Source organism: Pelophylax lessonae (genome assembly GCF_965119305.1).
Source record: "Pelophylax lessonae genome assembly, chromosome: 8".
Lineage (NCBI taxonomy): Eukaryota > Metazoa > Chordata > Amphibia > Anura > Ranidae > Pelophylax > Pelophylax lessonae.
In genome coordinates this window covers 274893186-274909335 of record NC_138775.1, presented here as the reverse complement: position 1 = coordinate 274909335, position 16150 = coordinate 274893186, and the positions used below count along the sequence as shown (strand labels likewise).

The following is a 16150-nucleotide window of genomic DNA, read 5'->3' as shown; positions in this document are numbered from 1 at the left end:
AAAGTTGAACATAACCCTAGGATTATTAAATGATGATGAACAGGAGTACCCAAAACTTATTTTGGGACCACCACTCAATATGGAAGAAGGGCAACCTCACAAACTGAGGGTTGTAAATAGTGAATAATCCCCTGTCATATATCAGTGGTGTCCCCGCTTCCCGGCATCATAACAGTAAACTGTAACCTCCGCATAAAATGGCGGCCAAGCCAACACTGGTTTTGTTGGCATTAAAAAATCCCCATATTCGGATATTGCAACGGGTAAATTGGAAACTTTTTTATTTTACAAAAGTGGTTTTCAATCCTGGGATTGTGTCTTGTATCTATCTACAGAGGCTTTCCACTTTTATAATCTCTATGTTGGCCTAGATATGGTACCTTAAAGTGTATATAAACAATAATTACCAAAAAATAAAAAAGATGTCTCACCTTTTCCATATTTTATAATGAATGGCAAGTCTTTTTCCTTTTTAGTTCTCTAACCTCTGTCAATATGGAGCAGCAACTCTGGCCCCAGGAACATCTTGGAATCAGGTGGCAACGTTGCTAAACCATGGCCTGTATACAGTGGTTGTCACTCAACAAGGCACACTCCAGCTGTGGGCTACGACCCACCCTGCTTCTTTAAAACAGTATACCTAAAACTTTTTTTTTTGAATAATTTTGTGAAAAGTTAAAATATCTGCTATGTTCTTATTGTCTTCTGTGTCTGTTAGGGGCATTTTAACTGCTTATTTCTCTGACAAGTGGTGACAGGAAGTGGCAGAGGCGTTAAACCTTTTCCTACTCAGAAGAGAAAATCTCCCTATATCTCTCCCTATACTCTATACACAATCAAATAGATTTGGGTAAACAAATTCAAAGTTGTAAAAAGTAATTAAAAACACAAACCCACATAAGCAACCAATCTGGGACCCCACTGTGGTTGATCACATAGTTTCTGCTGAAGGGAAGAATCATAGTTTGGACAAAGCCATTGATTGGTGGATCCTCCCCGTTCCGAGATCTTGAGGCAAAATGCTTGTCAGATTACAGATCTGTGTGGCATCCTTGAACAGTAGTTTCTCTTGCCAAGGTTTTTCATGTCCTCTATTACCTTCTCTGACTTTACAAGAGCTGGGTGGATTGTATTTAAAGGATCTTAGTTGACTATATGTATGCTTGAGTAGTAGGGAGAAAGGAGAACCTGACGTGTAAGCATCTATTGCCTTGATACATCTTGACCAATCTGTTGTCCTGTATTCCTACATCAAGAACTTTTCTTCAGGGTTCCATCTTCAAATCATTAAAATTGGCATGTAAAGGCCCAAGACTTACTGCAGAAGCACTGGATGACAGTGAGGTCTGGGCATAAAATATGAAGCTGTTTATAAACTGGGAAAAACAGCCCCAGGTGGCCCAGAGGATGGTCCAGGAAAGGGTCTACCTTCCAGAGAGTGTGACTTCTTTTGTTAAAGGCTCCAAAGAGAGATATATTTGGTTGGCAGTGCCGGGTTTCTACTATTGTACGGTTGTGGAGTTTGGTCAGAGAAAGAGTGGGTGTGTTCCTTGGCCAACACCATGCCAGGAACAGGTGGAGGTTTAAAGGTTGATTTATATCAGGAAGATTGAGTGCATGGCCACGCCCAAAGATTTTTCCACAGCCCGTGGCCCAATACGTAGGGTTACAGCAATGCACACTAGTGTGTGCATTCATGTGCGTGCTCACGCTAATGTGTGCTACTATGAATAAGCATGCATGTCTGACACTGGCTTTGGCACCAACTACCTGATTTAAAGCACAGCACACTGAAGAAAAGTTACTGAATGATCACCAGCTTCTGCTTTCTTGTATTTGACCTTGCTTGCCTCCTGACTTCGTGATAATTTCATCTATCACTACTGACCTCGTCAGCTCATGTCCTGACTTCGCCTTCCGCCTGCTGCTTTTGTACCTTTACTTCCTGTCTGGTATTGACCTGGGCCTAGACATTGACCCCGCTAACATTTGATTGTCCTGATTTCTCTGGTTCCTGCAACTGTGGGTTCCAGTGCCCTACCTGCATTCTTTCTTTGCTAGATTTGGTCTGAGCATCTTCAGAAATCCAGAAAACCCCATACTGTCCTTTTGACCAACCGCTGTATCTGGATTTACTGCAGGCACTGAGGTCACTACTTGTCTTGCTACACCCTGGTTCACTTCCAGGGGATTTTGGACTGAAGAAGTAGGAGAAGCCCTCTTGTCAAGTCAACCAAGTACATGACAAGCTCTCTCTACGTGAAAGAATGTTCTGTTCTGATACATGATTTTAGTCTGTGGCTTTGTGAACAAAGTGTAAGTGTATGCTGAGTGCTGATGACCTCCCATTGTTCCGTGTCTGGCTATTGAGTACATTGATTGTCCCCTGGGGGCTTCTGTTTCATTACACATAACAGTCCTTCTTATCAAGCTATCTGACCAATCCCTGCTGACTAATTTTCAAGTCCTCATTTGCATGGCTAAGGAGGACCTGAAGGAGAATGGCATGTACTGTGCAATTGACCAATGGGAAAGAGGTTGTTGGGGGCAGGATGTTCCAAATTCTGTATAAAAGTGTGCTGTGTGCTTCCAATAAATGGTCTTCCTGTTTGAACTTACGTACAGCCTGCCTGGTGTTTGTTCTAATGGATTCCGAACGGCACATAGCTGTAGTTCGGATCCTGGAGCCTTGGTTGACCGAACCATCAGACGTTGCGATCTGCAAGCTGACTCACTAGAAACAGAGGAGTGTCGGGAGAGCGGAAGCGAGCGAGCAAGGGTCTCATTACAACCCCTATGTGAAATTTTGGTTTTCTGGACAAATAAGAGTTAGCCTGGCAGACCTGAAACTGACTCTTAATGAGTGGACTGACCTTTTGTGTGCTCACGGCTTGAAGCTGCCACAGAATGCAGAGAGGTGTAATGTGGGATTGAGGCAAGCTGCATTAATATGCCAGACTATTCTTAGATGATTGGATCAATGACACCTGGAAGTGAAGTCAAGCTGTTGCCTACAGCCTCCAATCAGGTTACAGTGATGGGTATCTTTGAGGAACATCTCAGGATAAAAGAATGACAAATTCTGGCAGAATAAACACACCTATGATCACAGGTAACTGCCGGTAAGCTGCAAGCTTTGGTTGGCATATGTTCTCTACCACCACTCTCTCCATGAAGAACAAATCTTGCTGAAACTTCTCTGATTTTAGGATTACGTCTGCATCTGGCTCATTCTCCTCAGTTACCCAAGAAACAGAAAGCCTGTCCAAATCTGTGATGGTACTCATATCTGAAAAATTGAAAAACAATCCACATCACTTGAAAATTACACGGCAAAGTTACACGGCAGGAAAAAACTACATTTGAAAACCAAAATCTCATATTCACAAAAATACAAATATAATGATCAGCCTTGAATCATTGCCATCTGCTGGTCCTTATTGAGCACCGCAGTTCTCTACTGTGCACACCTGTCCTCATTATTGAACTTTAAAGTGGAACTTTACCCATAACAACTTGATAAAAAATAATGTTTTTTAGCAAGGAACATACATTCTGCATTAATAATTATGCTACCAAAATAAGTGTGTGCTTTGTTCCGGTTTCTTTTTGCTGGAGGCTGTAAGCACTAAGTCTTTAGGTTGCCAGCGGATTGGCCTCTGGTGACTCTGATTTTCGGCACAGTGACAAAAATGGAGAGCAACTGAGCATGTGCAGAGCAGGGTGAGACAGTGTATTACTGTATTTTAAACAGTATAGGCACTTATTTTAAATGTTTTACACAGCTATATCTGAAAAAAGGGGCCAGCCTAAGTGATCTAGCAGGACTTCATTTTCTGACTCAGGTTTCACTTTAATGTGAGGCCAGAACTTAAATTGTTACTAAACCCAGATCCTGCATTCACTAAATCTGGTCTCCTACAGTACACAGAACATGGAAATCCAATCATTTTAATAAATATAAACTGATAAATACCTTTTTTCATCAGCTGTATATAGCAATTAGAGCAATCTTGTAACTTGTATCAGTGAGTGCTGGTAGTTTGTAGGAGGAGTTTTCATTTCTCCCACGATTGTCCTATCAGGCTTCAAGACCCTTGATTCTCTGTCTGAACATGTCTGGAAAATGCTGATTGGCCCTGTGCTGATCACAAGTACTCTCCAAAGGAAAAAAAACTCTCTAGCTATACACACCAAACTGAGCAGCCTAACTCTATAGACTCTGTAAATATTAGGTTATTTTTTGGAGTCTGTGGAAGGAGGAGATGATCAGAGAAGACAGGATCCAACAGCCTTTTTACACAATGCCGAGGATTAACCCCTTAGGATCCACACTAAGGGGTATAATAAGCATGCCTCACTGTATATGCAGACTGCTTTTACTGTTGTGGGTTTAGTAACACGTAATCATTCACCTGGGGAGGCATCGTGTGCAGAGTTAGGAAGGTTGCAGTGGGTTGCCAGGTGAGATGAAGATGAGGATGAGAATGACAGGGGGTGGGGTGTTAGCAAGGTATCAGTGGGTTGTCAGGTGTAATGAAGATGAGGATGATGATGACAGGGGGTGGGGTGTTAGTAAAGTATCAGTGGGTTGTCAGGTATAATGAAAATGAGGATGATGATGACAGGGGGTGGGGTGTTAGCAAAGTATCAGTGGGTTGCCAGGTGTGATGAAGATGAGGATGGCAGGGGGTGAGGTGTTAGTTGCCAGGTGGGTAGAGAATGACAGGGGAGAGAGAGAGAGAAAAAGAGGAAAGGCACAGAAAGAGAGAAAGAAGGATCACAAGTATTAGATTAAAAAAAAACACATTTTTGGCATGATCTGTATTATTTATGAATTTAGAAATTGGGAAATAAATGTATTTTTAAAAGTTTAAAAATCTCTATGACCTCAATATGCACTTCTGCAGGCTGTAACTGATGTTGTTGAGAAGTCAAAAAAGAACACTGCAAAAAAATGTACAGTACAGGGGTGTTATCTACTTTATGGAATCACTACCTCTTATATCCACTATAGCCTGTGTCCTCATGCTTTTATGGGAGGCGGAGCATCCTTCAATCAAGATGTGACATCCCACCCACTGTGTTATTTTTTAGTTACTGGGCATGGAGGAGGAGGGAGGGACTGGGCTGTCATTTAGGATCTGAATAAACGCACAAATGTGTGATGATAATACCATGTGACCTGAATAGCTCAGCTAAAACCAGGAAATGTCCTCAAATACAATAGAGACCAAACTGAGCATGTGCAGCTGAACTACACTTACTGTGTCTTATCTGGACTTGTCCAGAGTGACCGTGCAGGAGGGGGTGCATACAGGAACACACAGCCTTTTTACACAAGGCAGAGGATTAATTACTTAAGTTCCACAGTGAGTATACCAAGCATGCTATTCTGCGTATACAGACAGATTTTACTGTTGAGGGTTTAGGAACACTTTAACAGCTTGCCCCGTGCAGGCACAGTGACGTATGGGTACGTCACTCGCCTGCGAGCCAATAGGGGGCGAGCGCCGGATATGTCCGCCGGTCACTCGCGATCGAAAGCCGCCTGTCATTCTCCCCTGAGTAAGTGCAGAGATCATACAGTCCTGCTATGCAGGATCGTATATCTCTGTAGTTACACAAACAGCCACATCCCATAACAGTTAGAAGGGGCACACTTAACCCCCTCCTTCTCCAATAAAGTTAACCCCTTCCCTGCCAGTGTCATTTTTACAGTAACAGTGCATATGTATAGCACTGATTACTGTAGTAATGTCACTGGTACCCCCAAAAGTGTCAAAAATGTCAGTCAATGATCTGTCCACCGCAATGTCGCAGTCCCGCAAACAAAATTGCAGATCGCCGCCATTACTCATTAAAAAAAAAAACAATAAAAATGACAAAAATCTTTCCCTTAGTTAGTAAACGCAATAACTTTTGCACAAACCAATCAAAATACGCTTATTGCGATTTTTTTTACCAAACATATGTAGCAGAAAACAAATTGGCCTAAAATGGTAAAAAATTTAGATTTTTACATTTTTTTGGGGAATTTCATATAAAAAAATGTGAAAAATATTGTTATTTTTTGCAAAATTGTCGCTCTTTTTTTGTTTATAGTGCATGATCAAAAAATCGCACAGGTGATCAAATACCACCAAAAGAAAGCTCTGTTTGTGGGGAAAAAAGGACGTCAATTTTGGGTACAGCGTTGCACGACCGCGCAATTGTCCGTTAAAGTCACGCAGTGCCGAATCGCAAAATACCCCCTCCTGGTCAGGAAGGGGGTAAAATCTTCCGGGGCTTAAGTGGTTAAATCCTGAGCCTGCTTATGCTCTGGATAAATGGCATCACACGAAGGGCATAACTAACAAACCAGTAATCCGCACACAAACAAAAAATTGCCAGTTTTTGGCAAAGGAACCTTGTGATGCTAATGGTGGCAGAGATAATTTCACTGTGCATAGTAAAAGCCTGGAATATAACATACCCATCACATCCACAGACATCACAGATACATTTCTTTGACTCATGCTGGATTTGTTGCTGGCCACACTCTCTGATCGGCTGACTGTCTGCACTGCAGCTTCCACCTGTGGCTGGTCCGGTGCAAGAAATGAGTCATACAGGTCCCATACTGATGCCATGACACCTACAAATATAGCAAACAAGTATCACTAGCCAAACATGTTTTAACAATAATAAAGACAATAGGGTTGATTTACTAAAACTGGAGAGTGCAAAATCTGGTGCAACTCTGCATAGAAACCAATCAGATTCCAGGGTTTTTTTTTTTTTGTCAAAGCTTAATTAAACAAGCTGGAGTTAGAAGTTGATTGGCTACCATGCAGAGGAGCCTCGTACACACGCAACAAGTATTTTATTTCAGGTACTTATATAGCGCTGTCAATTTACGCAGCGCTTTACATATACATTGCACATTCACATCAGTCCCTGCCCTCAAGGAGCTTACAATCTAAGGTCCCTAACTCACATACATACATACACATAGTAGGGCCAATTTATTATATACAGGATCCAATTAACCTACCAGCATGTCTTTGGAGTGGGGGAGGAAACCGGAGTACCCGGAGGAAACCCACGCAGGCACAGAGAGAACATGCAAACTCCAGGCAGGTAGTGTCGTGGTTGGGATTCGAACCAGCGACCCTCTTGCTGCTAGGTGAAAGTGCTAACCACTACACCACTGTGCCGTCCACAGTGTAATGCCTCGTACACACTTAACGATTGTTGGCCAACCGATCGGCCGTCTTTTGTCCAGTGTTGTTGTGTTGGTTGAAATATGCTCTAGACTGCACACAAATTTTGTCGGCCAACAACAACCAACTGCAGAAGTGATGTCATGTGATGGTTTACTTTTCGTGTGTTTTTTCTTCTCTGAGCATGCCCAGTCTTGCTCATCACATTTTTGTCTGCCGAAATCTGTACTGACTGAAGAACAATCGGCCGTTCTGGTGACGGCCAACAAAAATTTTATAGCATGCACACCAGATTTTGTTCGGCCGAAAAGTCACAGTCGGTTGTCGGAAGCATCATACTAACAAGCCGACAATCGGCTGATCGGACGTTGGCCGAAAATTCACGGCCAACAATCGTTGCGTGTGTACGAGGCTTTAATCAACCCAATGTCTGTCTTTTTTCAAACTTTTCTAATCAGCATATTAATTCTTGGTCAGTGACTCCAAAAATCCCAAAGCCAGGCATAGGATACCAGCCAAGCAACTAGAATTAATAGAAAGAGGTCAGCAATAGCTGACTCCCAGTTTTTCTCTGGAAAGATTTCCATAACTCAAAAATTTACATACACAAGTAGTCCTTTTTTTTAATTATTTTTATTTATTTATTTTTTTGCTATGGCTGCATTGTACGTGAACCTCTATTTGCCCAGGGAAAAGAAACAGGTTCACTTTATTACGACAAAGAAAAAAAAATCCTCTTTTCACTTTATTAGGAGCCTCTGCAGCTTTCTTTGCTCCCCCTGCTGTTCCATTCGCCTGTGCATGCAAAGTGACATACCCGGAACTTCTGGGTGCATTTAATTCACTCTCTTTTCTTCTAAGTCTTTTCTTCTAAGTCCTGGTGCCTGATGCCATATGGGGACAGGGAGCTCTGTGTAAGCTCTGAAGAATGTAAATGTTTTACTTTTTATCAATATGCTAATAGGTTGGTTTTTAACAACAAGTGTATGTATCCTCTGCCATAAATACGTCTTCCCTTCCTGCTAGAATCATTTTTTTTCTCATTATACACAAGCCACGCATGCACAACTCTGTATATAACCTCGGCATGCAATGGATGCCAGGACTAATGTCTTCTGTGCTTGACTTTCATCATCCAGCCAAAGACTCTGAACCCAAAGAAAGTCTGGAAGAAGATGGAAGCCCTGGCAATGGTGTGATATGGTGCAGCATGGACATTGGATCGATGGAGGAAATCTGCCATAATGTGCAATCATTATAATTACGCAATATGGTGAGAGCTGTGGGGGCCTTTTTTAACTAAGTTCTGCTTTAGGATGGGTTTGCATAAATGCGAATTGGATTTGGGTTTCCCTGCATCCAATTCGCATTTGGATGCGGGGAAACCCAAATCCAATTCGCATGACAGGCGAATGTGTGACCGGCTCTCAATGGAGCTGGTTCACACAGATCTGGGGCGGCCACAGTCCGGATTGCAGAATGGCCTGTGTGTCTTTGGGTCCGATTCAGGTGCAAATTCAGGCAAACATTCGGACCTGAAGAAATGCACTGCACTGGACCCCCACTCGTGAATTGTGGCCGCACATTTGTGAACCCGGCCTTAAGCTGGGCCTGCTCTCCTCACTCCCCCATAGGAATGAAGTGCACAAATGGGAGTTAAGTTAACCTCCCTGGCGGTAATCCCAAGCGTGACTCGGGGTGGATTTTTTAGGTTAGGATCGGTATCCCCGAGTCACGCTCGGGGTAGATGTGCAGAGAGCGCAGCGGTGTCTCTTACCTTCTCCTGGCGATCCAGCGATGATCTCTCATTGCTGTGACCGCCAGCCGAGATCCCCGCCTCTCGTCCGTCGGTCAGATGACTTCCTAGTTCCGGTCCCTGCAGCAGCAATGCTGCATGGGAGCGGAACTAGGGAGGGAAATAAAAAAAACGTTGCACAAAACACAAACACATAACACATTTTATATTTTATATATATATATATATATATATATATATATATATATATATATATATATATATATATATATATATATTATATATATATATATATATATATATATATATATATATATATATATATGCACACACACACATATATGTATATATATATATATATATATATATATATATATATATATATACCTATATACACACACGTATATATATATATATATATATATATATATATATATAAAATTATATTATTGATTCGATTATAATTCATGCATTATATAATATATATATATGTGTGTGTGTATGTATATATATATATATATATATATACACACATATATATATATATATATATATATATAATATATAACGCATGAATTATAATCTAATCAATAATATAATTTTATTATATATATTATATAATAAAATGATATTATTGATTCGATTATAATTCATGCGTTTGTGTTTCAAATTTATCACATCTGGGATGTCTACTAGACTCTTGTTTTGGTCAGGTTTAAGTCAGTAATTACTAAGAACTGTAGGCCTATAATACATAACGCCAAATTTCCATGAAAAAAATTGTACCGCTTTTGGTACAGAATTCCTGACAGAATCATACCGCCAGGGAGGTTAAAGTAGAACTATAGGCAAAACATTTTTTTTTTTTTAATTTTGGATAGAGTAAGGGAGGGTTAAAAAACCTGTCAAATTTTGTTTTTGAAAAATCATTGTCCTATTGGGGAGATTTCCGTTCACTTCCTGTCAAATAGCCAAACAGGAAGTGAGAGGAAATCCCTGCAAATTAAGGGAATTCCTTGGGGACCCCCAGGTCACCAAACTAGTGTCCCCATTGGAAGATTTCCCCTCTATTACCTTTTTGGGACAACCCAAAATTTTGGATTTTCTTTTACTTTCACTTTCGATGATAATGGTAAACAGTACAAATAGAGAGGGTGAATCTCCTCAACAGGGACACAAACCGCAATGAAAATGGACAAGCATTCTAATCCCTTTACACTGTATCCAAATAAAAAAAAAGAGCTTTGCCTTTGGTTGTACTTAAAGCGGGGTTCCACTCATTTTTGTGTTTATTAAAAGTCAGCAGCTACAAAAAAAGTGTACACCCACCTGTCCCAGGATCTAGCGATGCAGCCGCCAGAAGCCTCGAACCTCTCCCTCCTCTCGGCAGCGCCGACATCTCAGCTTGTGGCTTCACAGCCGGGTGCGCACTGCGCATGTGCGAGTCGCGCTGCGCGTTGTGAATGGCCGGGAAATGTTCTGGGACCTGTGACGTGTCCCAGATGATTGCAGGAAGGGAGGGGGAGAGGAGAACTAGGTGGCCGACCAGAAGTGGGAGTGGGTACCTGTCAAATCTAGGTACCTGCTCCACCCCCAAAAAATGACATGCCAAACGTGGCATGTCAGGGGGTCAGCAGTATTTAAAGCGGAAGTTCCACTTTTGGGTGGAACTCCTCTTTAATGTATAGGCAGCTGCAGGGCACGACACTAAAGAGAAATTGTTAGAAAAAGCACAGGATCACTTAAAGCAACTGTTGCTAAAATAAATATATAACATGACGTCTTCCTTGCAAAGAAGATAGTGAATACCTTTCTTGTTGCCCTCCCTCAATCTGTGATGTAATAAAGAGAAACTGTTCAAAAAATCCTCAGAATATGACATTTCTAAAAATGTCAGATTTCTAGTCCCCCCACTGCACTCTGTGGTTCCTTCCACTGGCTCCTATGTCACTACAGGGCACAGTACTGATGTATTGGCTGGTGGATCGAACCATAGACCTAAGCAGGGGACCAGAAATCTGATGCTTCCAGAAATGTCAGATTCTGAATATTCTTCAAGCAGTGGTTTGTATTCTTCTCCTTTGCAGGGAGGATATTATTTGCATATTTATTTTACCAACATATTTGCTCCAAATCATGACATTTACATATATATTTTTAGTCTTTAAAGTGGAGTTCCAGCCATTTCACTCACCTGTCCAACGGTCCAGCGATGCGGCCGCCCGAAGCCTCGATCCTCTCCCTCTGGTCTCGGCGGCGCCGGCATCACTGCTGTGGGCACCCGGCTGTGACAGTTTGCGGCTTCACAGCCGGGTACCCACTGCGCATGCGCGAGTCGCGCTGCGCGTCTTGATTGGCTGGCAATCTTCTGGGACCTCTGACATGTCCCAGAAGATTGCAGGGAGGGAGGGGGAGAGGAGAACTTCCGTTCAGGGCGCCGTTGCACTATGAGCGGAAGTGGGAGCGGGTACCTGTCAAAACTAGGTACCCGCTCCCCCCCCCCCCAAAAAAATGACATGACAAATGTGGCATGTCAGGGGGTTAGAATACCTAAAGCGGAAGTTCCACTTTTGGGTGGAACTCCGCTTTAAATACCCTTTCAGAATATGAATTAAAGTGGAACTGCACTGCTTCTGATCACCACAAACCAAAAATGCTATTTAACTCATTTGTAATATTCAAAGCAATCTCCCCCATCCCTCCATGTCCCCATGCTTTATTTTGCTGAGAAATCCTTTTAAAAAACACCCCCTAGCATTTCTGGTCGTGGGTGGCCATCTTGAGTTAGGGCAGATGATTCATGTATCATTTACTTCCTGGAATCCATCTGCCCTTAGCTCAGGCATAGGCTGAGCTGAGAACCCTCCCTCCTCTCCTGAAGGCTCCTGGGATGTATGACATCATTTGCCTAGGTATGAAAACCTGGAAGTAACTAAAGAAATGTAAAAAAAAAAGTTTAAAACAAGTAAATATGATATACTTTCCTATTTATTTACTAATGCCAGCAGAATAAGGAGTAAAAATAGTCAATGTTGATTGAAGGAGTGAAGTTCCATAATGCAGTCTACAAGAATTTCATCTAGTTCATTTTAGCTAGTCTGATACAAGCAGACCCTTACTTGCGTCTTGGTGGATAATGCTCTCACACTGAACCTCCTTACTCTTCGGTGCCTCGTTAAAAGTTTGCATGGCTCTCTCTGCATATCGATCGTTTCCTGCTCTGCTTTTGCAGAGCTCTGTGTAGGCTTGGTTCCGTACGCTAAAAAAATATAAAGAAATGTCACCTATATGGTAGCTCAAGGACCCCAATCTCAGAATCTGTAGTTTTAGTATAATTCCATTCATGGATCTGTAGTAGAGTTTTTTAACCACTTCAGCCCCGGAAGGTTTACCCCCTTAATGACCAGGTCATTTTTTGCGATTTGGCACTGCATTGCTTTAACAATTGCGCGGTCGTGCGACGCTGTACCCAAATACAATTGATGTCCTTTTTTCCCCACAAATAGAGCTTTCTTTGGTGGTATCTGATCACCTGTGCGGTTTTTAGATTTTGCGCTATAAATAAAAAAAGAGCGACAATTTTGAAACAAAAAAACAATATTTTTTACTTTCTGCTATAAAACATTCCCAATAATTTTTTTTTTTTTTAAATCAAATTTTTTTATCAGTTTAGGCCAATTTATATTCTGCTACATATTTTTGGTAATAAAAAAATCCCAAAAAGCGGATATTAATTGGTTTGCGCAAAAGTCATACCGTTTACAAACTATGGGATAGATTTTTGGACTTTTTATTTTTTTGTTGTTTTTTTTTTAGTAATGGTGGCGATCAGCGATTTTTAGCGGGACAGCGACATTGCGGTGGACAAATCTGACACTTTTTGGGGACCAGTGACACCAATACAGTGATCAGTGCTAAATAATATGCACTGTTACTGTAAAAATGACACTGGCAAAGAAGGGGTTTAATACTGGGGGGTAATCAAGGGGTTAAGTGTGCTCCTAAATTGTGCTTACTAACTGTAGGTGGGAAGACTCTGTGACAGGCACACAGAGTTCGGGGTTTCAGCTTAGCTGAGACACACAATCTCACTGTGCCTGTCTGACAGGAGAGCCACCTGCTTTGTTTACATAGGCAGGCGTCTCTCCTGTCAGTTTCCCTGAAGATTGCGGGAGGCTGGCAGCGATTGCGCCTGCTCCTCCTGCGGTCTGCCTCCCGCTTTGTCTAATCACACGCCGCCGAGACCACATGCACATAATCACGTAGATCTACGTGATTATGCGTAGCCGAGCCGCCCCGCCGCAGTTAATCTGCGTGGGGCGGTCGGTAAGTGGTTAATGTACTAATCATAGACCAATGCAGAGTATTTTGGGTGATACTTTTTACTGCCTAGCTTAAGTTATTATATCCTTTTTTTACACAAATAGAGCTTTCTTTTTTGGTGGTATTTGATCATCAATGTTTTTTTTTTTTTTTTGTGATATAAATGAAAAAAGGCAGAACATTTTGTAAAAAAAAAAAAAAATTATATATTTTTTTACTTTCTGCTATAAACATATCTAATAATTTTTTTTAAAAAAATCAAAGTTCTTCGTAAATTTATGGCAAAATGTATTCTGCCGTTACAATGTAAATAATCACATTAACCAGATACAGTAGTAGCAACAAAAAGTTAACATAACATCCAATGCTAATCTGAACAAATCACAGAGCTCTCTTCTGTCATTCGCTCAGCCGATCAGTGGGTTCTGCCTATAAATCATTGGCCTTAACTCGCTGATCAGCTTGTGCTGTAGTTAATGAAAGCGAAGCCAGGGTGGGGTGAGCATGTGCTTCCTATCTGGAAGTGCTTGATCATGTGCATGTATGTGATCCAGCACAGCGTGGCCGCTCTGCCGCATAAATAATTCATTTTTAATTTTGAAAAGGAAACTCCCCCGTTCATCCATGTCTCTGTGCTTTATTTTGTTAGAAAATCACTTTGAACCCCCCCAAGCCTAGCATTCCTAGCCACTGCCACCTAGAGTAAAGGCCCGTACACACGATAAGAAAATCTGAAGGGAAATTTTCGTCCGACGACCAATCTGCCGATTTTCGGATTGTTAGTATGGTGCTTTCGACAGCCGACTCCGACTTTTCGGCCGAAAAAATCCTGATGTGAAGGCTATAAAATTTTTATCATCAGTCAACACAACGTCCGATTTTCGTCTCATTAGTACAGTTTTCGACGGAAAAAAATCTTAAGAGCAAGACTAGGCATGCTCAGAGAGGAAAGAACACATACAAAACAATCCAACACATGACATCACTTCTGAAGTAGAATTCTGTCATAAAGGAAAATTCGTATGAAAATAATCCCTTCACTTTCCACATCAGACTAGCATGCCACAAAAAACGGACGACAGATCGTTCGATAATCTGATCGTGTGTACCGGGCTTAAGGGAAGATGATTCATGTAGCTGGAATCCATCTGCCCTTAGCTCAGGCAGGCATCCAGGCAGGAGGGTGTACTTAGCTAAGAAAGCATCTCCTCCAGATAAAAGAAAACATGCCCATGAAGACTCACATAAGGCCCCGTCCACACTGGGGCGATCCGACTTCCCCAGGCGACCTCCGAGGTCGCGGTGCGAGCAGCGCTCCGTGACCTCGGAGCGGCCGGCACAGACTTCATAACATTGAAGTCTATGACGGTCGCTCCGGGTCGCCCCAAAGAAGCTCTGGACCCTTTTTCTAAGTCGGAGCGACTTGTGTCGCTCCTATTAGAACGGGTCCGCAGCTTCCCTATGGAAGGCGACCTACGGCGACCTGTGAGGCGACCAGGTCACCTCACAGGTCGCCCCAGTGTGAACGGGGACTCATTGTGGCCTAGGCCAGAAACCAGGAAGCAACTAAAAAAAAAAAAGTTTAAAACAAGTAAATATAACAAACCTTCTTATCTATTTACTAATGCTGGCAGCTTAAAGCGGAGTTCCACCTAAAAAAAAAAATAAAAATACATAAAAATACCCCCGGGACAGTCAGGGCTAGTGCATTCCACAATGGATAGCCTCTGAACTGTCCCGGGTTGCACTTACCTGCAAGAAGAAATACTTACCTTGAAAATGTCTTGTCCAGCGCTGCCATCTCAGGTGTGGGCAGCTTGAAGCCAGCGCGATCCTCTTCTGCGTCCTCTTCTGTCTTCTTCGGTCCCACGATGCACTGCACCGGCCCCACCGTCACTTCCGGGGCTGCAGCGTCATCCCTGCACAGCTTCTGGGCATGCCAAGAAGCTGTTTAGCAAGGTATGACGGCGCCTGCACCGGAACTGACGTCGGGGCCGATGCAGGCGCATTGATTCCTGGGAGCGATGACGTTCAGCTCCCAGGAATCATTGCAAGCCAGGAAGTGACGACGCGCTGTGGCCGCCGAGGGGAGGAAGAGGAAGTAAGGTAAGTGTATTATTTTCTAAACAAGGTATGTAAAAAAAAAAAAAAAATTGCGATTATCCATTTGTTTTTCAGGTGACCCCGGGCATGAAGATGGACGGAACTTGCATTTTAGGGTGGAACTCCGCTTTAAGGATTAAAGATAGTTCATGTTGATTGAGAAAATGTAGTTTCATATATTATAGAGTTTGCATGCTCTCCCTCCGCTTGTGTGGGTTTCCTCCAGGTATTCTGGTTTCCTCCCACACTCCAAAGACATGCTAGTTATTTGGTTCAATAACACGTTACTTGGCTCCTGTCTGAATTGGCCCTAGTATGTGTATGTATGAGAGATAGAGACCTGTAAGCTCCCTGAGGGCAGGCACTGATTTGAATATACATTATGTAAAGCTCTGTGTAAGCTGTCAGCATTATATAAATGCCTGTAATAAATTTTAGAAGTGTATTTTAAATTCTTATACTTGACTGTCTCAGCTTCCTCGGAATCAGCCGCGATCACAGCCACCGGCCTGTCTAGCAGCCATATTGTCTCGGTCTCTGTCAGGTGCACATTGACCGTCTTATCCAAATCTTCCTCCTTTGGCTGTTCTTTGATTTCTTCTTTCCTCGTGTAAGAAGCTGTGAAAGAAACAAAAATTCTGGGTTTTCTTTCTGCTATGCCCCAGTTGTCCTTCAAAACATTGCTATCTCCTTCCCAGAATCCTCAGGTGAGCTATAAAGTTCAGAAATAATTTCATGCTTTACAACAGGACCTCATTTATGT

The 16150-nt window shown here is 42.3% G+C and overlaps 1 protein-coding gene across 1 annotated transcript in view; it reads right to left on the bottom strand.

Annotated features, from left to right (window-relative positions):
• The window catches only part of DNAI4 (dynein axonemal intermediate chain 4), a 52378-nt gene that overhangs the window by 15791 nt on the left and 20437 nt on the right, over window positions 1-16150 (bottom strand). The window contains exons 5-8 of the mRNA XM_082265253.1: window positions 15849-16005; window positions 12081-12220; window positions 6476-6637; window positions 3101-3289 (exon numbers count right to left, since the gene is read on the bottom strand). Of these exons, the coding sequence (XP_082121379.1) occupies window positions 3101-3289; window positions 6476-6637; window positions 12081-12220; window positions 15849-16005 (648 nt within the window). The remainder of the gene's footprint in view (window positions 1-3100; window positions 3290-6475; window positions 6638-12080; window positions 12221-15848; window positions 16006-16150) is intronic.